The sequence below is a fragment of the Ailuropoda melanoleuca genome, chromosome 12 (genome assembly GCF_002007445.2).
Source record: "Ailuropoda melanoleuca isolate Jingjing chromosome 12, ASM200744v2, whole genome shotgun sequence".
Taxonomy (NCBI): Eukaryota; Metazoa; Chordata; class Mammalia; order Carnivora; family Ursidae; genus Ailuropoda; species Ailuropoda melanoleuca.
In genome coordinates this window covers 26,925,149-26,948,787 of record NC_048229.1, presented here as the reverse complement: position 1 = coordinate 26,948,787, position 23,639 = coordinate 26,925,149, and the positions used below count along the sequence as shown (strand labels likewise).

The window sequence follows — 23,639 nt, the reverse complement described above, 5'->3', positions numbered from 1 at the left end:
GAGGAGAGCCTCTGTGAGAGGAAGGGGGCCGCCCTGGGGGTGGGCTGGGAGGGTCTGGGGTAGGGGGTGAGGACCGAATTCCCACATGCAGGACCTCAGCACCTCACCCCACTGCTGAGTCCCCTGGATCACAGCGGCCCCGTCTGGGAGCAGGGCAGGGTCTGCAGCCCTGAGAGGAGAGCTCAGGGGACCTTGCCAAGAGGTACCCCCGTTCTGCCCCCGCAGATGCTGCCGTGGGAGACACACAGCCTGAGGAGGGGGTGCAGCTGGAGCATCGGGTGAGGCCCCCGCTCTCGTGCAGACCCCAGGGCCCCTGTGGTGCCAAACTAATCCAGTGGCCACTCTGTCCTCACACCACCCCATCTCAGCAGGGTCCCACAGAGGCCCTCTCCCTCCTTGGGTGCCCTGGCTCATCCTGCTGTGACCTCCTGGGGCCTCGTCTGTACTGCCCTCTCCTGGCTCCCCATCCACTGTCTGACTTCTGGTTTTTGGGGTGCATGCCCAGGTCTCAAGATGGTGCATGAAGAAATGAATCCCCCACAGGTCTCTAGGCCCCCTTCATTCATTCACCCAGCAATCGGGCACAGGGAGCCCACATTTACCACGCCCCCCCAGTGCTGCAGGCACAGCAGTGAGTGAATCTGACCCGCCCTCCATGAGCTCACCTTGTGGGGGATGGACAGTAGGCAAGGAAGTGGGCAGCGTCCTCGAGTGCAAAGTGTGGCCAAGGAAAATAAACCGAGAAGGGGGTAGCCGGTGCAAAGGTCCTGAGGCAGCAACATGCTTTATCAGGAGCATGGGCCATGTGGCTGGAGCCAAATGAGCAAGAAACAGTGTCAGGAGTAGAGTCAGAGCCGTAGAAAGCATCACACGCCCCAAGGCTCAGGCAGCCCCTGGAAAGCCCACCAGGAAAGTGACCTAATCTGCCTGAAAGTTTGAAAGCATCACTCCAGCAGTAATGTGGAAAATTGTCTGAGGCAGTGGAGTGACATCAAGGAGACAAACCTGCCTGCACTGTCTGTCCGCAGCAGAACACACAGGATGACGACCCCCAGGGAGGGACGTAAGGCCAGGGGAACCACTCAAGATCAACACTCAGGCGGGGCCTGGCCACTTCTCCTTCCCCCATGTCGGGGGGATTGCTGGACTCAGGGGACAGACAGGCAGAGGAAGGCGGGCAGACGGACTGTCAGGTGGGTCCCTTCTTCTCTGAGTCTCCAGGCTCCCGCCACCCAACCACATACCTCCCCTGTCACTCTCCCCACAACAGGCTGCTGCATCTGACGTCCCAGAGGATGTGACCTACGCCCAGCTGAACCGCTTGACCCTCAGACGGGAGACAAGTTCATCCCCTCCCTGCCAATCAGGGGAGCCCCCAGCAGAGCCCAGCGTGTATGCTGCTCTGGCCATCCACTAGCCCAGGAAGGACGCAGACCCCACACTCCAGGGAGGGGGACCGCAGGGACCCTGGAGGGCACAGGAGCTGCCCACAGCGCGTGCCACCTAATGACCCCAGCCAGCCTGGACTCCTCACGCGGACCAGTAGGAGCCCCCGGGACCCTCTGGGAGTCGCCAGATTCTGCCGTCGAAGAGAGTAATATCCCTACACCGTGGGAATCAAAGAACGGACTACTCAACAATCCATGATGAAATGAGAAAACCAAAATGAAAATGAGAGAATGTTTACACTGAAGGACAATGGAAATGTTAAACATCAAACCTATGAGATGGGAAAATGAAGAACTAAGAACTAATATATTAGAACAGAAAAAGCCTTCAAAAATTAGTGACATACCTATTATATCAAGAACGTCGAGAAAGAAGAGCAACTTATTTCAAATAAAGGTAGAAGGGGAAATAGTAAGGACACAGCTAGCTACTAATGAGGACACATAAAAAAAGAGAGAAAATCAATAAAGCTAAAAATGTTCATTTTTGTAAACAAGGGTCACATTTTTAAATCCTAGCCACAGCAGCCAAGAATGAGAGAGAGAGAGAGAGAGAGAGAGAGAGAGAGAGAGAGAGAGAGGAGGCACACATCACCATTTGAATGGCATCACATCCTACACACTTTAAATTGATATCAGCATAAAATAGTTCATAATGTTCTGTTATGAGACAATGTAGACGAACTGGATAAAATCCTCAAAATGGAAGCTACTACGATGATGGAGAAGGGACTGTGATCAAACCACCCCCCAACTGAAGTGTGTGGAATCTGAGGGAAATGGCGCGCAGAGCGGTGGCCACCAGGGCTGAGGGGTGGAAATGGGGAAGTGCTGATCAAGATTATGGCTACAGATAACGTCTATGCGGTTATAAGACCTCAAGTTCGGAGGATCTGATGTACAGCCTGGTGACCACAGCTCAAAACACTGTAGCATATTCTCGAATGTTGCAAAGAGCGTACACCTCAATGTTCTCGACGCATATAAGAAAGGCAACTATGTTATGAGATGGAAGTGTGAGCTAATGGCATGGGGATAATTCTGTAACACACGAATGTGTCTGTTGAGGCTTCATTGGCAATTTCCTCCAAAGCTTTGCACTTAGGAAACACACATACTCTTAAGCCCACATGGATACAATGCATACATACTCACATGCACACACATGCACACACTCACATGCATACAGTCACACACGCATGCACACACATGCACACACACACCACAAAATTATACAAACCCTCCCTGAGAATAAAAAAAGAAGAAGCAATATTGTATAGGGCCAAGAAGAAATTCACACCAAAACTAGAGAAGGAAATTACAGAATGGAAAAGGCGCAGAAAGTTCTCTCACATAAACGTAGATGTAAATCTCTAAACTAAACGTTCACAAATAAGATTCAGCAATGTATAAAAAGGACACTACATCATGACCACCCTGGTGGGGGGGAGACAGAGTAGCTTAAAAATTTAAAACTCGATCGATATAATCCAATACATTAACAGTATAAGTAAAAAACGACCATCTCACAAACCAGAGGGCAGGGGGATGGGGAGATGGGTGAAAGAGGGGAAGGGGATTAATATGTACAAACTTCCAGTTGCATATTAAATGAGCCAGGGGATGTGAAATACAGCTTAGGGAATACAATCGGTATTGTTGTAATAATTTTTTGTGTGACACACGGTAACTGCACATCTTATAGTGAGCATTGCATAATGTATATAAATGTTGACTCACATTGGACTAATATGTCAACTACACTTTAATAACTTAAAAATAAATAATTTCAACAGATGCAGACAAAGCTTTTGATAAAACACATCAACAATTCGTAATGAAAACAAAAACTCATCAGAAATAAAAAGGTGTTTCCTACAATTTGTGAAGGCCTGGTTATCAATCAGACCTGGACATCATCTTTAAAGGTGAGAACTTGAACTCCTTCTCTCTGTGGGAGGGATGATCCAAGTATGTTTCTGGGTTTTTTTGTTGTTGTTGTTGGTGGTGGTGGTGGTATTTTTTTTTAATTTTATTATGCTATGTTAGTCACCATACAGTATATCCCTAGTTTTTGATGCAATGTTCCATGATTCATTATTTGCGTATAACACCCAATGCACCATGCAATACGTGCCCTCCTTAATATCCATCACCAGTCTATCCCATTCCCCCACCCCCTCCCCTCTGAAGCCCTCAGTTTGTTTCCCAGAGTCCACAGTCTCTCATGGTTCATTCCCCTTTCTGTTTACCCCCCCTTCCTTCTTCCCTTTCTTCTCCTACCGATCTTCCTACTTGTTATGTTCCAAATGAGTGAAACCATATGATAATTGTCTTTCTCTGCTTGACTTATTTTGCTTAGCATTGTCTTCTCCAGTGCTGTCCATGTTGCAGCAAATGTTGAGAAATCGTTCTTTTTGATGGCTGAGTAATATTCCATTGTGTATATGGACCACATCTTCTTAATCCAGTCATCTGTTGAAGGACATCTCGGCTCCTTCAATGATTTAGCTATTGTGGACAATGCTGCTGTGAACGTTGTGGTGCGTGTGGCCCTTCTCTTCACTACGTCTGTATCTTTGGGGTAAATACCCAGTAGTGCAATGGCTGGATCATAGGGGCTCAATTTTTAACTTTTTAAGGGACCTCCACACTGTTTTCCAGAGTGGCTGTACCAACTTGCATTCCCACCAACCGTGTAAGAGGGATCCCCTTTCTCCACATCCTCGCCAAAATTTGTTGTTTCCTGCCTTGTCAATCTTTGCCATTCTAACTGGCATAAGGTGGTAACTCGATTTCATGTTCTGCTCTTCAGCTGCATTTTCTCATGGAGGGAACAAGTAGTGGCATTCTGTTATATCAGGTTTTTATTTATTTATTTTTATTTTCTTATTATGTTTGTCAGCCAACATACAGTACTATCTATATAAGTACTGTTATATAATAAGTTTTTATTTATTTATTTTTTACCTCCAGAGTATTTGACTAATTCTTTTCCAGTTTCTATCTTCTTCCATAATATAACTTCTGTTATTGCTTCAAGAATTCAACGTTCACTTTTTTAAGATTTCACGTGCTTCCGGTAAAATGAGTCTCCCGTATTCCTATTTTCCCACGACCTGGGCTACGATTGACGGCTCTGCACACAGTCTTCCATTGCACTCCTTATCGCATTGGGGTCACTCTCTGATGGCCATTCCTGTTGGACACTCGCCTCCCACACAACTGAGTTCCAGAGACAGTTGCTCCCAGGGCCGTCCTGAAGCTCAGGACTGAGAGGGGTGGATGGTCACAGCCCCACTGACCCCTGGCATCCACTCTCCCTACTCAGCATCTGGGCAGGGATGTGTCCAGCAGGAATGGCTCCTGTGGGAGCTGCACACTCACACATGGACAGATGCCCATGGGGGTTCCACTAGACAGAACCATTCCACACACATACAGAGGGGACGTGGCTCAGTGCTGACCTCTGGGTTGGGTCAGAGGGAGAGACAATCCAGTGCCCACCCCACACATGGTGGAGGGGTCACTCTGCTTCCACAGTCACCCAGAAACTGGATGCCCTTCCTGCCTGCGAGGACCTGGCCTCCTCTCCTGGTCACACAGAGGCAGAAATCAAATTTGACGCCCCCCAACTTGACCCCGGGCACTGGAGGTCACTCAGCTTTGGCCTCTGTTTCTGTTGTGCTCCCTCTCAATTCCAGAAATTTTTGTTTCTCTTTCCTGAAATAGGATGTTGTCAATAATTTCAGAAACATTACAAACAGCATTTCTCAGTGTGAAGAGCACATGGGGTCTCTCAAGGACGTGCATCACTGGTCCACCCTCACTGTGGGGTCTGACACATGGGCCTCTGGTGTCTCCCCACACCATAATTAATCAGGTCAGGAAACTGACAAGATTGATCCCACCCATGGTCCAGATCTCGCTGACCCCACATCCACTCTGAGAATGCGGTTCAGGGCATCATGCTACAGACCAGGTCACTTTGGTCAAGGTCACCCAGGCAGTGGGGGCTGGAGTAGTATTGACATGAGAATCAGCTTTGCCCCCAGTCAGAGCCTCACCCATGTATTGTTCCTACAGCTTGCAGGCAGGACCCCAGTGTGGGGAGCACAGCTCTGCCCCAGGAACAAGGGTCATCGAGGAGCCAGGAGGGACTCGCACAGGCATATTCTTATGAATGGGGTGTGGACGGTGTCATAGGAAAATAGAGAAGTGATAGAAAGCTTCATGCAGGCTCTGATAGAAAGAAAGCCCACGCTCCGGGGCCAGGAGAGGGGCTGTGCTTCCTTCCCTATTTGCCTGTATTTCTCTTCTGGGCTCATTGCCACTGTGACTTCCCCCTGCGTTCTGCAGAGACGTCACACGTGTGTCTCTGCTGACATGAGCTCCCCAACACAGCAGGAACCCGCGTCCCCTGCAGCATTTCCGGGGTCCGGGTACCCGGTCCATGGTGAGGACCCCAGCAATGTGCTGAGGATGCAGGAGACCCATGGGGGAGGCTCTGGGAGGGAAGGACATACCCTGGTCTCCTCCCCTGGATGGGGCGTCTCAGAAAGCCTTGGGGTCCACTTGCTGCACCGTCATGGACACCAGAGCCAGGCTAGGTCCTTGGGGAGGGGCTGTTCCTCTTCCTGTGGGGCAGCTGACGTGACAACCAATACAGGGAGGACTGGCCACAGTTTGGTCACACCCTGTGTGTCTGCCTGTCCTGTGGGCACTGAGGGCCCTCCATCTGTGCTGCTAGAGCCAGAGAGAGGAGACGCCATGACCCCCACCCTCATGGCACTGCTCTGTCTCGGTGAGATCTGAGGAGGGGAGGGGACACCCTAGTCTGGCAGGGACCCGCCCCACAGCCAGGCCCTGGTCTGTCAGAGGACCCAGGGTCAAGAGGCTCATGGGGAAGAGGGGTTCTGCTCAGGATTTCTGGGCAAAGCTCTCACGGGACTCTCTTCCAGGGCTGAGTGTGGGCCCCAGGACCCCAGTGCACGCAGGTGAGTCTGTCCCCAGGGTCCCAGTCCCACCTCCTCACGGGGGCAGGGGCCACCCACCAGGCAGTGGGGGATGGAGATCAGCACTTCTGGGCTGACAGAGGGGGAACATCTGGGGCTTTGGGCTGAACTGGGACCTGGGGGTGGGGACGGTCTTGTGACCCAGACTCTGTTTCCTTCCAGGGACCCTCCCCAAACCCACCATTTGGGCTGAGCCAAGCTCTGCGATCCCCTGGGGGACATCTGTGACCATCTGGTGTCAGGGGAGCCTGGAGGCCCAGGAGTACCGCCTGCTTAAAAATGAGGGAGACTTGGGGCGCCTGGGTGGCACAGCGGTTAAGCTTCTGCCTTCGGCTCAGGGCGTGATCCCGGTGTTATGGGATCGAGCCCCACATCAGGCTCTTCTGCTGTGAGCCTGCTTCTTCCTCTCCCATTCCCCCTGCTTGTGTTCCCTCTCTCTCTGGCTGTCTCTATCTCTGTCAGATAAATAAATAAAATCTTTAAAAAAAAAAATGAGGGAGACTTATGGACCTGGGTCACATGGAAGCCACTGGAGCCCGGGGACAAGGCCAACTTCTCCACCACATACATGACAGACGGTTCTGCAGGACGATATCACTGTCGCTATCTCAGTCCCACTGGCTGGTCAGAGCTCAGTGACCCCCTGGAGCTGGTGGTGACAGGTGCGAGCCCACTCAGGGTCCAGGCCCCAGGCTCTGTCCTCAGGAAGGGGGTCTGCTCTCAGGGTGTCTCCCTCTCACAGCCGAGCCCTGGGGATCATGTGGGGGGATCTGAGCCCCATTTAACACCGCCCCCTTCCTCTCTCCTAGGAATCCATGGCAAACCCCAGCTCTCAGCCCTGCCCAGCCCTGTCGTGGCCTCAGGAGGCAACGTGACCCTCAAGTGTGCCTCATGGATGACATTCTACAGGTTTGTCCTGATGAAGGAAGGAGAACGCCAGCCCTCCTCGACCCTGGACTCCCAGCGAGCCCCCAGTGTGCAGTTCCAGGCTCTGTTCCTTGTGGGCCCCGTGACCCCCAGCCTCAGGTGGACGTTCAGATGCTACGGTTATTACAACAACACCCCCCACAANCCTGGAGCTGGTGGTGACAGGTGCGAGCCCACTCAGGGTCCAGGCCCCAGGCTCTGTCCTCAGGAAGGGGGTCTGCTCTCAGGGTGTCTCCCTCTCACAGCCGAGCCCTGGGGATCATGTGGGGGGACCTGAGCCCCATTTAACACCGCCCCCTTCCTCTCTCCTAGGAATCCATGGCAAACCCCAGCTCTCAGCCCTGCCCAGCCCTGTCGTGGCCTCAGGAGGCAACGTGACCCTCAAGTGTGCCTCATGGATGACATTCTACAGGTTTGTCCTGATGAAGGAAGGAGAACGCCAGCCCTCCTCGACCCTGGACTCCCAGCGAGCCCCCAGTGTGCAGTTCCAGGCTCTGTTCCTTGTGGGCCCCGTGACCCCCAGCCTCAGGTGGACGTTCAGATGCTACGGTTATTACAACAACACCCCCCACATGTGGTCCTACCCCAGTGACCCCCTGGAGCTGCTGGTCTCAGGTGAGGGAGTCTGACTGTTGCCCCATCTGTGTTTTGAGGCACCAGACAGGTTATGGGGGCTCTGCTCCCAGGGGAGCCCCAGATGAGAGGGTGGGGTGAGGGGACCATGGGGCTCACAGGTCAGAGACACAGAGGGTGAGGGACAGTGAGACCCGGGGGTCAGGAGAGTACAACGGAGGTTTGGGGAGAATCAGCCCCTGAGATCCATGGCTGGTCTTCTCCCAGGTGTGTCGGGGAAGCCCTCCCTCCTGACCCCGGAGGGCCCTGTCGTGACCTCTGGACAGAGCCTGACCCTCCAGTGTCACTCTGATGTCGGCTATGACAGATTCTCTCTGTCCAAGGAGGGGGCACGTGACCCTCCCCAGCTCCTTGGCCGGCAGCCCCAGGCTGGGCTCTCTGGGGCAGACTTCGCCCTGGGCCCTGTGAGACCCTCCATCGGGGGCTGGTACACGTGCTATGGTCGACACAGCCTCTCCCCCGAGTGGTCGGCCCCCAGTGACCCCCTGGACATCCTGGTCGCAGGTGAGAAGAGCCCACGGGTCAGCCAGGGGAGCCCAGGTGGTGGTGGTGGGACCAGGGGTGTGGGGTCCCAGGGAGGGAGGAGACAGAGAGAGACAGGGGATGGGGAAGGGGACAGACTCCGAGGACAGACAGACACAGTTCAGAACAAGGGCTGCACAGCCCCTCACACGCCCTTCCTCTCTCTAGGACAGCTCCCCTACACACCCTCCCTCTCCGTGCAGCCGGGACCCACGGTGACCTCAGGAGAGAATGTGACCCTGCGGTGTCAGTCACGGAGTGCTGTGGACACGTTCCTTCTGTCCAAGGAGGGGGCAGCCAGTCCCCCCCTGCGTCTTAGATCGAAATCCCAAACCGGGCAGCACCAGGCTGAGTTCTCCGTGAGTCCTGTGACCTCAGCCCACGGGGGGACCTACAGGTGCTACGGCTCCTCCAGCACCGCCCCCCACCTGCTGTCACAGCCCAGTGACCCCCTGGAGCTGCGGGTCTCAGGTGAGGGGCCCTGAAACTGTCCTTACGGAGCTCTGCCAGCTCTGGATGCACGTCTCAGGAAAGCCAGACACAGTAATAAATGGGGGGTCACAGGGGCTCCAGGAGGAGGATCCAGCCCAGGAGAGGCTGGAAAGATCCACAGTCTCCCCCGGGGTCCCCATCCTGCAGTCTCAGTGGAGGGAAGGGGTAGGGGCTGCAGGAGGGGTGAGTGGGTGAGGATGGTGGTGAGCAGACACAGGCCTCCCGCTCATCTCCTGCCGCCTCCGTATCACAGTCTGATCCGGGGTGTAGGCCCCACAGGCCAGTCTCCTGGAGAGAAGCCTCCCGCCTGTGGGCACCACTCCACCGCCCCCTGTGCTCCCCTGGGGGCCTCCACGGCCCTCGGTGCCCACCTCAGACCGGGGAGGCCCAGCCCGGCTCGCGGGATTCCTGAGGATGCCGCACCACGGGTCCGAGTGCAGCTGGCGGCCTCTCTGCACTGCTGCCCACGCTTGTCCAGGGTCCCTGTGCCTGCTTTTCAGGCGTTGGAGAGCGACCCCTGCAGACGGGCTGAGAAGGGCCCGCAGGTGACAGAGATGACACACTCAGAAGCAGGTCCTCTCCCCTGGGGCGTCGCTTACATGAGATGCTCACGTGCCTGGTGGGGAACAGCCTTGGCCACTGTTGGATCTCAGCACATTCTCAACGCATCTCGACGTGCCAGGTAAAGTGCAGGGATTCATCGTATGCACGACCTTCAAGGCCCTTGAACTTGATTCGTACAAGTGCTGTCAGTTTGCAGCCTGTTTTCACAATCGCTCAGCGGTCTGAATGCGGCTCCGTCAGTCTGAACGCTGGTTGAGGCGCCTAAGGCAGCGATGGCTGTGGAAGCGCTCAACGGGCTGGCACCCGCTGCGCTCTCCCTTTCAACTGTGCTCTGCGCACTGGGCGAAATCATCGTCACCTCGGACACACGGAAATCTCCCTTCTCGCGGCTCCCATGCACAGCGGCGATTCTCACTCCAAAGGACGGAGGAAGATGTCCTGAGGCCTCACGTCAGGGAAACAGCTTGATTGCACCCAAATGTCATTTTAGAGCAAGCTCATGATAACCACTTTTTATATCAAATGCACTGTTGACCTACACATTTCAATCCATTTTCCTGCCTCATTAGGGTTTTATTGGAAGCGTGATCTTTTCCTGAAAGATGTACGTCTTCTGAACAACTAACTTTTCTCTTTGATTTTTAACCACATGAGGATTTTTACAAAGCCTTCCTCGTTTCACACATTTGGGGGTTCACCCAACTGCATAATGTTCACTGTGCACTGGCGTTTTCTGAATTGTAGGAGCTAATATTACTTACACTGTTTGTATGAGTCTTTATAATTAGGACTGGTCCATATTTCGTTCTTCCTTTTTGCTTTTCCATGACGTCTTAGTTCGTGTGCTCACCCCATGTTAGAATCCCACTGACTTTCACTGGTCCTGGAGGTTTGGAATCCACACGCATGGACTTCCCCAGGTTAGGCTGTGATATAGTGGGGACAGTGGTTGTCTTTTCAGTGCAAATAAAAGAATTAACAGTCCATACTTGAAAGCTCACCAGATTTCTAGGGTTTGTCCCAAACACTGAGATGATGATGGAGACCCCCCCTCCTGACCTGCCTCCAATTCCCCCAAAGCCTGAGTCCAGACCCTCCTGCCCCCAGCCTGCCCCACACAGCAAAGACTCAATTGCAGTCCTGTGAGGAACAGACAGACCGCACCTCTCTCTGCCTCTCTCTCTCCCTCTAGGCAGTAAGATGTAGATATCTGCACATATACACCTGATTCTATATGTACATATTTACACGATCTTGGCAATTATAGAAATAAACATGGTTATATATGTCCATACATATAACCAATGAGTCTATCTACAGCCATTCGTCCTCACGCCCGTAATCTTCCTCCGTTGGTTTTCACATGTCTGTAACTGGTCTTCCTGCCTAGGTCCACACAGCAAGCAAGGACTAACAGTGTTCATAGGACCCAATGACTGAACATCACCTTTGGGACATACATGTTAGTATGTAGATGTGTTTACTGATCTATCATCATCTATCTATCACTGTAGGTATTTGTAATTAAATGAAGAATGAATTAATGAACATATCCAAGGATAAATATTCTAGGTCCTGATGAAAATGCAGACCCGGAGGAAGGGAGCTGGCTGACACGGGTGAAGGGGACCTGCCCCAGACGTTGGCCACTCTGAGCTCTGACAGTCAGCAGACCCTGACACCAGCCCCTCGTCCATGGATGCTGCTGGGTCCTGAGCTACGGAATAGTTGGGAATTCTCATCTGCAGGGACATGAGCACGTTGGGTCTCATGTCCCAGACTGAACAGAGAACATACAAGGACATGATTTCTGTTTTGAGAGGCCATTTTTCTCCGCCACCCTCAGCTCCTGGGGCACAGCCAGAATCTATCCAGTGTGACCGGGAAGCAAAGTCTGAAACCAAGGAAAACAAGGCGGCTGAAGGAATCCAGTGAGGAGAGCTGAGGAGATCCCTGTAGCGCAGAGAAGGGCTAGTTCAGGAACTGTACGAAAACTACATAGTGACGGGTCGAGGGATCTAGAACACGGAGCAGAAGACAGGCTGGACGGGGGTCCCCAGCTCCTCACCTTCTGCTTCCATTTTCCCCGCAGGGACAGCTGACACCGTGAGCCCACCCCAGAACGAGTCGGCCCCCGGCAGTGGTAAGTAGGAGAAAGTCTCAGAGATGGGGCTGGTGTGGACGGGCTGTCCTGACAGGGGGAGACGGTGCTCTACGTAGACACCCAGCATCCGGGCTGATTTGGGTCCACACTGACCTCTGCAACCTCTCTGTCCTCCTTCCCAGCCTCTGATCGCAGAGATTACACGGTGGAGAATGTCATCCGCATGGGCGTGGCTGCCTTCATCCTGGTGGTCCTCGGGATTCTGCTGCTGGAGGCTCGGCACAGCCAGACAAGGACCCCAGAGGCAGCCAGCAGCTAAACCCAAGGGGGAGCGAACACGCCGTTCCCTGTGGCAGAGCTCTGGACATGGATCTCATGTGCCCAGGGGGATCTGGAAGAACGCCTGTGGCTCATGCTAGCTGATCTGTCTGCCGAGAACACCGAGGGGGAAACAGGAGCCAGGATATGTCTGGGCTTCTCCCTGTCCGGGACTCGTCCCCTGTGAGCTATGATGCTTTCCCTCCCGCCATTGTTGGATATCCTTACTGACCCCTGTCTTTCCTCATCCCTGTGACTAGAGGGTTCGTCCCACATAGCAAGGTTGAGTTCCTACCTTCCTACGGCAGCAGCTCTGGTCCACTTTCATGGGATATATTTTCCTTTACTTTCCATTTCTTCCTTCCTTGATGTGCCCTATTGACTTCCATCCTTTCAGCCCAAAACACAAAATCTGTTTTCACAAGTAAATAAATGGGTGAAAATCGGGTCCGTTGTGGAACAGATGATCTAACCCTTTCCCTAAACTCTCTCTGCACTCACAGAGCGCTTCTCTGCTCATGCGATGACACCGGGTAGAGTTTTCCAGAAATACCACCAGTTGGAGTGAGCTCAGGGGTGTCTGAAGTGCAGCCTGCTGGTGAGCTGCTAAACGGGCTCCAAGACATAAATTAAAAACAAAAACACGTGATTCGTGGCATTTGCCCATTTGTTTGGTGTACACACCCCCATCATGGCCAACATCAAGGACCCGTGTGAACGCTCCGTGTGCCCAGGTGGGAGTCATGGATACAGCGTCTTTCACACGTGAGTGTGACTGAGCTGTGGGCTCACCTCACACTGACCCCAACAGGCACGTGTGGCTCATTCTATTTAAAGGTCCTGGTGTTTTCCACCTCAGTGTATTGCCACAGTTTCAGGGAAATTGTGATGCCCAAATCCCACTACATCCACACGAGTGACAAGAGAACACAAGGGCAAAATGCATCGATGGAGAAAATACTGTGCACTTAGAATCCCAGCTCGTTACTGGTCTGAGTGTAACTTCCTGAAGACAATCTGGGGGGTAGATCTGAACCACCTGGTGAGAGAAGCGACACAGGTCTGGCCGGTAAGTCCACATCCTCGAGGAAGCCGTGTGCATATGCACGGCGACAGCTGCAGGAGAATACAGACAAGGGGTTCTTTCCGTGTAGACACAGACCATAGAGTTCAATCTCACACTGAATTAGTATTTGTGGCAAACGTGGAACGGGTTTTTTTAAGGCTGAAAAAACACAAACTAAAACTACCAGTAGCGGACAGACCGATTTCAAACTCCACGCCATGTATATGAAAGCGAATGTCAGGAAGCCTGCAGGTGGGATTATCCCATCACATACATAATGTGCGAGAAGAGACGGGGCATTTTTAAAGCAGGACTAACTTCAACCCCGTAAATAATGGAAGGAAAACTTCCCACAATCCGTTATGGTGGTAAACAGTACAGATGGCTGAGCTATGCAGAGTTCTGTCTCCAAGAGTCTGTCTGTTCCACCTCACTGAGTCCCCCTCTGTCCTAGCAGAGCGTCATCCTGAGTAGTTGGCAGGACCCTCACTTCCAGCTCACTCCTGGTCGGTCCCATCCCCATCTCTGTGATTTCAGGGAAGACAGCCGTGTGCAGGGGCGCTGGCCTCCAGGGTCAGGGTTCTCTCCACTCCATTCCCAGATGGAAACTTACTGGAGGCTTGACCTTGAGAACAGACACAGAACCCCTCAACCTTAGTGATGTACTGAAAAGTGGAAATGATGTTTGGGGGGCAGAGAGTTTCCAACACAGAAGAATCTTCAATGACAGGCCCCGGAATAATTGATTCTCTACAGCCAATGGTTCCTTCCCTTAAGGACCTGACTTCTGGAGCAAGAAAAATGTGGGGCCCTTGAAGAAAGACCTCCTTTCCCTCCAGGGCTCTCCCTGCTCCAGGGTCCCTCACATGCCGGTCCATTTCTATGGCAATGAGAATATGACCGTCTACACCTGCAGGAAGAGGGATGCTCTGAGCTCCAGGACAACCAGGCTCTATGAGATTCCAGAGCAAGACAGCAGGCCCCAAGCAATGCCATAAACCTCCTAACACACCTGTCCCAAAAACCAGGGCAAGATGGTTTCCCTGGAGAATTCTACCACACAGTTAACGGAAAATTAATGGGTAGTAAGGAGGGCACATATTGCATGGAGCACTGGGTGTTATACGCAAACAATGAATCATGGAACACTTCATCCAAAACTAAGGATGTACTGAATGGTGACTAACATAACATAATAATAAAAAAAATTTTTTTTTAATTTTATTTTATTATATTGTGTTAATCACCATACAGTACATCCCCAGATTCCGATGTAAAGTTTGATGCTTCATTAGTTGCGTATAACACCCAGTGCACCATGCAATACGTGCCCTCCCTACTACCCATCACCAGGCTATCCCCTTCCCCCACCCCCTCCCCTCTGAAGTCCTCAGTTTGCCTCTCACAGTCCATAGTCTCTCATGTTTCATTCCCCCCTCTGATTACCCCCCTTTTCTTTATCCCTTTCTTCCCCTACCGATCCTCCTAGTTCTTATGTTCCATAGATGAGAGAAATCATATGATAATTGTCTTTCTCTGCTTGACTTATTTCACTTAGCATTATCTCCTCCAGTGCCGTCCATGTTGCAGCAAATGTTGAGAATTCGTTCTTTCTGATAGCTGAGTAATATTCCATTGTATATATGGACCACAGCTTCTTAATCCAGTCATCTGTTGAAGGGCATCTCGGCTCCTTCCATGATTTGGCTATTGTGGACAATGCAGCTATGAACATTGGGGTGCATATGGCCCTTCTCTTTACTACGTCTGTATCTTTGGGGTAAACACCCAGTAGTGCAATGGCTGGGTCATAGGGTAGTTCAATTTTTAACTTTTTAAGGGACCTCCACACTGTTTTCCAGAGTGGCTGTACCAACTTGCATTCCCACCAACAATGTAGGAGGGATCCCCTTTCTCCACATCCTCTCCAACAATTGTTGTTTCTTGCCTTGTCTATCTTTGCCATTCTAACTGGCGTAAGGTGGTATCTCAGTGTGGTTTTGATTTGAATTTCCCTGATGGCTAATGATTTTGAACATTTTTTCATGTGTCTGTTAGCCATTTGTATGTCTTCATTGGAAAAGTGTCTGTTCATATCTTCTGCCCATTTTATGATTTGTTTATTTGTTTCTCGTGTATTGAGTTTGAGAAGTTCTTTGTAGATCTTGGATACCAGTCCTTTATCTGTGGTGTCCTTTGCAAATATATTCTCCCATTCCGTGGGCTGTCTCTTAGTTTTTTTGACTGTTTCCTTGGCTGTGCAGAAGCTCTTTATCCTGATAAAGTCCCATAAGTTCATTTTATCTTTTATTTCTCTTGCCTTTGGAGATGTGTCGTGAAAAAGGTTGCTCTGGCCGATGTCATAGAAGTTGTTGCCTATGTTCTCCTCTAGAATTTTGATGGATTCCTGTCTCACATTGAGGTCTTTCATCCATTTGGAGTTTATTTTTGTGTATGGTGTGAGAGAGTGGTCAAGTTTCATTCTTTTGCATGTAGCTGTCCAATTTTCCCAGCACCATTTATTGAAGAGACTGTCTTTTTTCCACCGGATGTTTTTTCCTGCTTTATCAAAGATTAGTTGCCCAAAGAGCCGAGGGTCCATTTCTGGGTTCTCTATTCTGTTCCATTGGTCGATGTGTCTGTTTTTGTGCCAGTACCATGCTGTCTTTGTGATCACAGCTTTGTAGTACAGCTCGAAATCCGGCATTGTGATGCCCCCAGCTTTGTTTTTCCTTTTCAACAGTTCCTTGGAGATTCGGGGCCTTTTCTGGTTCCATACAAATTTAAGGACTATTTGTTCCAGTTCTTTGAAAAATGTCCTCGGTATTTTGATCGGGATAGCATTGAAAGTGTAGATTGCTCTGGGTAGTATGGACATTTTAACTATGTTAATTCTTCCAATCCATGAGCATGGAATATTTTTCCATCTTTTTATGTCTTCCTCAATATCTTTCAAAAGTGATCTATAGTTTCTAGCATATAGGTCCTTTACGTCTCTGGTTAAGTTAATTCCAAGGTAACGCATGGTTTTTGGTGTTATTGTAAATGGGATGGATTCCCTAATTTCTCTTTCTTCAGTCTCGTTATTCGTGTATAGAAATGCAACTGATTTCTGGGCATTGATTTTGTATCCTGCCACCTTACTGAATTGTTCTATAACTTCTAATAGTTTGGGAGTGGATTCCTTTGGGTTTTCCATATAGAGTATCATGTCATCTGCAAAGAGAGACAGTTTGACTTCTTCTTTGCCGATTTGGATACCTTTGATCCCTTTTTGTCTTCTGATTGCTGTTGCAAGGACTTCTAGTACTATGTTGAATAATAGTGGCGAGAGTGGGCATCCTTGTCGTGTTCCTGATCTTAAGGGAAAGGCTTCCAGCTTTTCCCCATTGAGAATAATGCTTGCAGTAGGCTTTTCATAGATGGCTTTTATGAGATTGAGAAATGTACCCTCTATTCCTACACTCTGAAGGGTTTTAATCAGGAAAGGATGCTGTATTTTGTCAAATGCTTTTTCTGCATCAATTGAGAGGATCATATGGTTCTTGAGTCTTTTCTTGTTGATATGATGTATCACATTGATTGATTTGCGAGTGTTGAACCATGCTTGCATCCCAGGTATGAATCCCACTTGGTCATGATGGATAATCCTTTTAATGTACTGTTGGATTCTATTAGCAAGGATCTTGTTGAGGATTTTGGCATCCATATTCATTAGAGAAATCGGTCTGTAATTCTCCTTTTTGAGGGGGTCTTTGCCTGGTTTGGGGATCAAGGTAATATTAGCCTCATAGAATGAGTTTGGTAGCTTTCCTTCTGTTTCTATTTTTTGAAATAGCTTTAGGAGAATAGGTATTATTTCTTCTTTGAATGTTTGGTAGAATTCCCCAGGAAAACCGTCTGGGCCTGGAGTTTTATTATTTGGAAGGTTGTTTATCACTGACTCAATTTCTTCATAGTTAATTGGCCTATTTAAGAAATCTATTTCTTCCTGTTTCAGTCTTGGTAGTTTATAGGTTTCCAGGAAGGCCTCCATCTCTTCCAGATTGTTTAGTTTTTTGGCATATAGCTGTTGATAAAAGTTTCTAATAATCCTTGCAATTTCAATGGTGCTGGTCGTGACCTCTCCCTTTTCAGTCATAATTTTAATAATCTCAGTCCTTTCTCTTTGTTTTTGGACAAGTTTTGCCAGTGGTCTATCAATTTTATGGATTCTCTCAAAGAACCAGCTTCTAGTCCTGTTGATCTGCTCTACTGTGGTTCTGGTCTCTAATTCATTGATTTCTGCTCTAATCTTGGTCAACTCCTTCCTTGTCAGTGGGTTAGGCCTGTCCCTCTGTTGCTGTTCCAGTTTCTTGAGGTGAGAATATAGAAACTGCATTTTAGATTTTTCTATTCTTTTGAGTGAGGCTTGGATGGCTATGTATTTCCCCCTTAGGACTGCCTTTGCAGTATCCCATAGGTTTTGGACCGTTGTGTATTCATTCTCGTTGGTCTCCATAAATTGTTTAATTTGTTTTTTGATTTCCTGGTTTATCGAGTCATTCTTGAGCAGGATGGTTCTTAGCCTCCAAGTGTTTGAGTTTCTTCCAGGTTTTTCCTTGTGGTTGAGTTCCAATTTCAGAGCGTTGTGGTCTGAGAATATGCAGGGGATAATTTCAATCTTTTGGTATTGGCTGAGACCTGTTTTGTGTCCCAGAGCATGATCTATTCTTGAGAATGTTCCATGGGCATTTGAATAGAATGAGTATTCTTTGGTTCTGGGGTGTAGTGTTCTATATATATCTATGAGGTCCAACTCGTCGAGTATGGCATTCAAAGCCTTTGATTCTTTGCTTAGTTTTTGCCAGGGTGTTCTGTCTATTTCTGATAGTGGGGTGTTGAGGTCCCCTACTATTACTGTGTTCTTATCTATATGTCTCTTTATTTTGGTTAAGAGTTGGCTTGTGTATCTTGCTGCTCCCCTGTTGGGGGCATATATATTAATAATTGTCATATCCACTTGTTGAATACTTCCTTTAAGAATAATATAGTGCCCTTCTGTATCTCTCTCTATGGCCTCTAGTTTAAAATCCAGTCTATCTGATATGAGAATTGCTACTCCAGCTTTCTTTTGAGGTCCATTTGCGTGGAAGATGGTACTCCATCCCCTTACTCTAAGTCTGAATGCATCTTTGGGTTCAAAATGAGTCTCTTGTAGACAGCAAATGGATGGGTCATGTCTTTTTATCCAATCTGCAACCCTGTGGCGTTTTATGGGAGAGTTTAAGCCATTTAGATTGATAGAGATTATTGACAGATATGATTTTAATGATGCCATTTCTCTTTAAAGTCTTTGTATCGGTTGTGACTTGCTGCTCTGTATCACTCTTGGGGCCTTTTTACCTTTATAGAGCCCCCCTTAATATCTCCTGTAGGGCTGGTTTCGTGGTTACGAAATTGGTTAATGATTGGCGATTTTGGAACGTCTTTATTTCTCCATCAATTCTGAATGACAGCTTTGCTGGATAAAGGATCCTTGGCTGCATGTTTTTCTCTGAAAGAGCTTTAAAAATGCCCCCCCAAGCCTTTCTCTCATTCCAGGTCTCTGTAGACAGGTCTGACGTAATCCTGATACCTTTGCCTTGGTACGTGAGAAATTTCTTTGCCCTGGCCGCTTTCAATACTGTATCCTTGGATCTAATATTTGCGAATTGCACTATGACATGCCGTGGCGTAGGTTTGTCCTGGTTGAGCTTGGATGGGGTCCTCTCTGCCTCTTGGACACGAATGCTTGTTTCCCTTGCTAGATTAGGGAAGTTTTCAGCTACAATTTGTTCAAATATCTCTTCTAGACCTCTGTTTTTCTCCACCCCTTCAGGGATGCCGATGATTCTGACATTGGATCGTTTCATAGAGTCAGTAATCTCCCGTAATCTACATTCGTGGGCGTGGATTTTTTTAAGACCAGCTTCTATTTTCGTTTTTTCTTCTACTAACCCATCCTCCAATTCGCTAACGCGTTCCTCTGCCTCGGTGACCCTGGCCGTCAGAGCCTCTAGTTTTGACTGTATTTGGCCCATAGAATTTTTAATTTCTGTCAGATTCGCTCTCATTTCTGCCCTTAGGGATTCTATATTCTCAGCAACGCTTTCTCTGATGCTTTTTTCAAGTTTACTCATCATCTTGACCATTGTTGCTCTGAATTCCATTTCTGATAATTGGGATACATCCATATGTATTAATTCTGTGGCCGAGGCCAATTCTGTGGCAGAGGCCACAGACTCATTATCTTTTCTTTGCTGGGGGGGACTTCTCCTTCTCGTCATTCTGATGAAGAGAGATTGCAGGGTTGTCCAGAGCCCAAGTGTTGACTGGGACCCAGGCCGTGCGCCCTTGTTTTATAGAGATCTTAGGGATGTGGGCTTCTTCCTTAAAGAGTTTATTTATTTATTTGAGAGAGAGAGAGACAGTCAGCAAGAAAGGGAACCCAAGCAGAGGAGTGGGAGAGGAAGAAGCAGGTTCCCGGTGGAGAAGCCCGATGAGGGACTCCTTTCCGGAACGTTGTAAACACACCCTAATCCGAAGACAGGTGCTTGGTGACTGCGCCACTCAGGCGCTCCGGGTTGTGGGCTTCTTGATTTTTCAGCCTGCCTTCTGGGGGAGGGGCCTGCCTGCCGGTACTCAGAAAACCCTGTTTGGGTAGAGTCTCTGTGTCCCTTGCGAGGGGGGATGGGGATGGGCACCCTGTGAGCCGGTATTTCCGGGCTTTTGTTCTCTGGCGGCTTTCCCTGGCGGTTTGCTATGCCTCTTCTGAGAGAGCAGCAGCGGCTGAAATTCAGCCTCTGTCTCAGAACAGAGGGATCGCGGATCGTTCTCCACTGATGTTCTGGCCACTTTAACTCTGTTTCTGTTGGTGCTGCTCAACCCTGCAGCATCCCGGGCTGTGCGCCCCACACCCGGCGTCCCAGCCCTCACTTCCAGGGCCGGCACGTCTCTGTCCTTTGTGTTTCCAACCCCGCCCGCCGCCAGCCGCCCCGCGCGGGCTCCCGGAGCTCCCCGTCTCAGTCTGGTGTCTCACGGGTGCTGACCGCGAGTCCGCCTGCTCCCCCGTGCAGGTGGCCCTCCAGCCGCCAGCCGCCCCGCGGACGCTCCCGGAGCTCCCGGTCTCAGCCTCGATCCAGTGAGCACACCGGAGCTCCGGAGCTCCGTGAGATGCTTGGTGGTGCACGCTCCCGGCTCACGGACTCAGTCTGCCGTTTCCAGAGTGCGGGTCCGCGGTCCGCCCGCTCCCCGGTGCAGGTGGCCCGCCAGCCGCCCTGCGCGCGCGCTCCTGGAGCTCGCGTTCTAAGTCTGTTGTCTCGCGGGTGCCGTCCGCGAGTCCGCCTGCTCCCCCGTGCAGGTGGCCCGCCAACCGCCAGCCGTCCCGCGTGCGCTCCCGGAGCTCCCTTCTCAGCCTGCTGTCTCAAGCGTGCGGGTCCGCGGTCTGTCCGCTCCCCCTTGCAGGTGGCTACCGCTTCCCGGCGCCCTGACACGGCGGCTCCCTCCCCCTTCTGTTTAGCTTCCGATATCTGTGCGCGGTTTCACGGCTCCCCGCTTCGTACCTCGATACTCAGCGCTGGAGATGTTCATTTGTAGAGATCCAGATGTATCTTCCTGCGTCTCAGGCTGATTCCGTGGATATTCCTGCTGGTCTGGTACCTATCCAGCTCAACTCAGGGGACCGGCTGAAAAAGGTGTCCCCTACTCCTCCGCCATCTTAACCTCCTCAATAAAAAAATTTTTTTAAAGAAAAATTAATGCTATTCTTCTCCAACTCTTCCAAATAACTGAAAAGGAAGGAACTTCCAAGCTAATTTTATGAGATGAGCACTACCCTGATATCAAAGCCAGATAAGGACATTATAAGAAAATAGGATCACAGCCCACTATCCCTGATGGATACAGGCACAAAAGTTCTGAACAAAATAGTAGCCAGCCAAGTTCAATGACACATCAAAAGGATCATGCACTGTGATCAAGTGGGATTTATCCATGGGATGCAAGGATGGTTCAACATACACAATCAATAAATGTGAAGCTTCATATTAATAGAATGAATGATACAAATCACATAATCATCTCAATAGATGCAGAAAATGCATTTGAAAAAACACAGCATCTTTCATGATAAAAACTCTCAACAAATTGGGTATAGAAGGAATATACCTCAACACGATCAAGGCCATATATGACAAGCCCACAGCTAGCATCATACTCAATGACAATTCCTCTAAGATCAGGAACAAGATGAGGATGACTACTGTCACCACTCCTATTCAACACAGTACTGGAAGTCCTGGCCACAGCAATCAAACAAGAAAAAGAAATAAAAGACATCCAGATCAGAAAGAAAGAAGTAAAATGGTCTTGGTTTGCAGATTATATGATGTTATATAGAGAAAATCTTAAAGACTCCAGCAACCACCTTTAGCACTAATCTACAAACTCAGCAAAGTTGCAGGATAAAAAATCAACATACAGAAAACAGGTCTATTTCTATACACCAATGACACAATATCTGAAAAAGAAATAAAGAAAACAATTTTGGCTGCATCTACTGTGAGAATGAAGACCATTCTCAGCTATCAGACTGTTGATATTCCAGAAAATGTTGACATCGTTCTGGAGGGACACATTGTTATTGTGATGGGCCCCAGAGGAGCCCTTGGAGGGACTCAATCACATCAATGTAGAACTCAGTATCCCAGGAAAGAAAAAGAAGAGGCTCAGTTGACAAATGGTGGGGAAATAGAAAAGAACTGGCTACTGTTCACACTATCTGTAGTCACAGACAGAACATGATCAAGGGCATTAAAGGGACTTCTGTATCAAGATGAGGTCTGTGTATGCTCACTCTCCCCTTCTCCCGTCAACATTGTTATTTCAGGAGAACGATTTTCCTATCAGAATCCAAAATTTCTGGGGCGCCTGGGTGGCACAGCAGTTAAGCGTCTGCCTTCGGCTCAGGGCGTGATCCCGGCGTTATGGGATCGAGCCCCACGTCAGGCTCCTCCGCTATGAGCCTGCTTCTTCCTCTCCCACTCCCCCTGCTTGTGTTCCCTCTCTCGCTGGCTGTCTCTATCTCTGTCGAATAAATAAATAAAATCTTTNTCTTTAAAAAAAAAAAAAGAATCCAAAATTTCTTGGGTGAAAAATACATCCTCAGGGTTTGGGTGAGGCCAGATGTTGCTTGTTCAGTATCTCAAGCCCAGAAAGATGAGTTAATTCTTGAAGGAAATGACATTGAACTTGTATCAAATTCAGCTGCTTTGATTCAGCAAGCCACAATAGTTAAAAATAAGGATTACCAAAAAATTTTTGGATGATATTTATGTTTCTTTCTTTTTTTCTTTTTATGTTATGTTAGTCACCATACAGCACTTCATTAGTTTTTGATGTAGTGAGAGGATGTGGAGAAAGGGGAACCCTCTTACACTGTTGGTGGGAACACAAGCTGGTACAGCCACTTGGGAAACAGTGTGAAGGTCCCTCAAAAAAGTTAAAAATGGAGCTACCCTATGACCCAGGAATTGCGCTACTGGGTATTTACCCCAAGGATACACATGTAGTGAAAAGAAGGGACACATGCACCCCAATGTTCATGGCTGCCATGTCCACAATAGCCAAACTGTGGAAGGAGCTCAGATGCCCTTCAACAAAGATGAATGGATAAAGAAGATGTGGTCCATATATACCATGGAATATTACTCAGCCATTAGAAAGAATGAATACCCAACATTTGCACCAACGTGGATGGAACTAGAGGGCATCTATGTTTCTGAAAAAGGAACAGTTCAGCAGATAGACGAACAAGATCTAAATTGTCCAACTACAGAAACAGCAAGATTCCAGATTATTTTTCAGACTTATTTGTGATATTTTGATACAATAAAAGCTGTATTAATGTGGGGGGGAAGAAAACAATTTCATTTACAATAACGTCAAAATAATAAATATTTGGGAATAAATTTAACCAAAGAGATGAAAGCTATGCTCTGAAAATATAAGACTTTGATGAAAGATAATGAAGAAGACACAAACAAATGGAAAGATACCCATGTTTATGGGTTGTAAGAATACTATTGTTAAAATATATATATTACCCATATTATTCAGATATGCATGTTAGCCGGATATCTATGATAATGAGAATGGATAAATACAAGTTGATATATTCATGCAAGAAATATTATGTTGCAGTCCAAAACAATGAAATGGAGCTTTAAAAATTGATATGTATGTATCATAGCAATATAAACTGAAGTATGAAAAAGAGGGCAGGTGTTAGGATGAGCACAGGGTGTTGTATGCAACTAACGAATCGTCGAACACTGCATCAAAAACTAATGACGTGCTATATGTTGGCTAACTGAACATAATAAAAAAAAGATGCAAAAGCTAATAATTATAAATTTTTGAAACAACTGTGTCTGTGGGTGCATACGTGTATGGGTGCGTACATGCATGTGTGTACAAACATATATTTTACATTTATTACGATTACATATTTTACAAGGAGAGGTAAGTGC

General features: G+C 48.8%; 1 protein-coding gene across 9 annotated transcripts in view; it reads left to right on the top strand.

The window, feature by feature from the left end:
• LOC100475665 (leukocyte immunoglobulin-like receptor subfamily A member 6) overlaps nucleotides 1-12,469 on the top strand; it is a 16,626-nt gene extending 4,157 nt beyond the window's left edge. For 3 of the 9 annotated variants that reach the window (XM_034672568.1, XM_034672562.1, XM_034672561.1), the window contains 2 exons: nucleotides 226-278; nucleotides 1,271-3,329. In XM_034672568.1, the coding sequence (XP_034528459.1) occupies nucleotides 226-278; nucleotides 1,271-1,417 (200 nt within the window). In that variant the 3' untranslated portion in view covers nucleotides 1,418-3,329. Of the gene's footprint in view, nucleotides 1-225; nucleotides 279-1,028; nucleotides 1,194-1,270; nucleotides 3,330-11,693; nucleotides 11,745-11,887 lie in introns of those variants that run through there. The other 6 variants (XM_034672566.1, XM_034672564.1, XR_004629086.1 and 3 more) reach the window with 5 other exon arrangements.
• The last annotated feature ends 11,170 nt before the right edge of the window (nucleotides 12,470-23,639 follow it).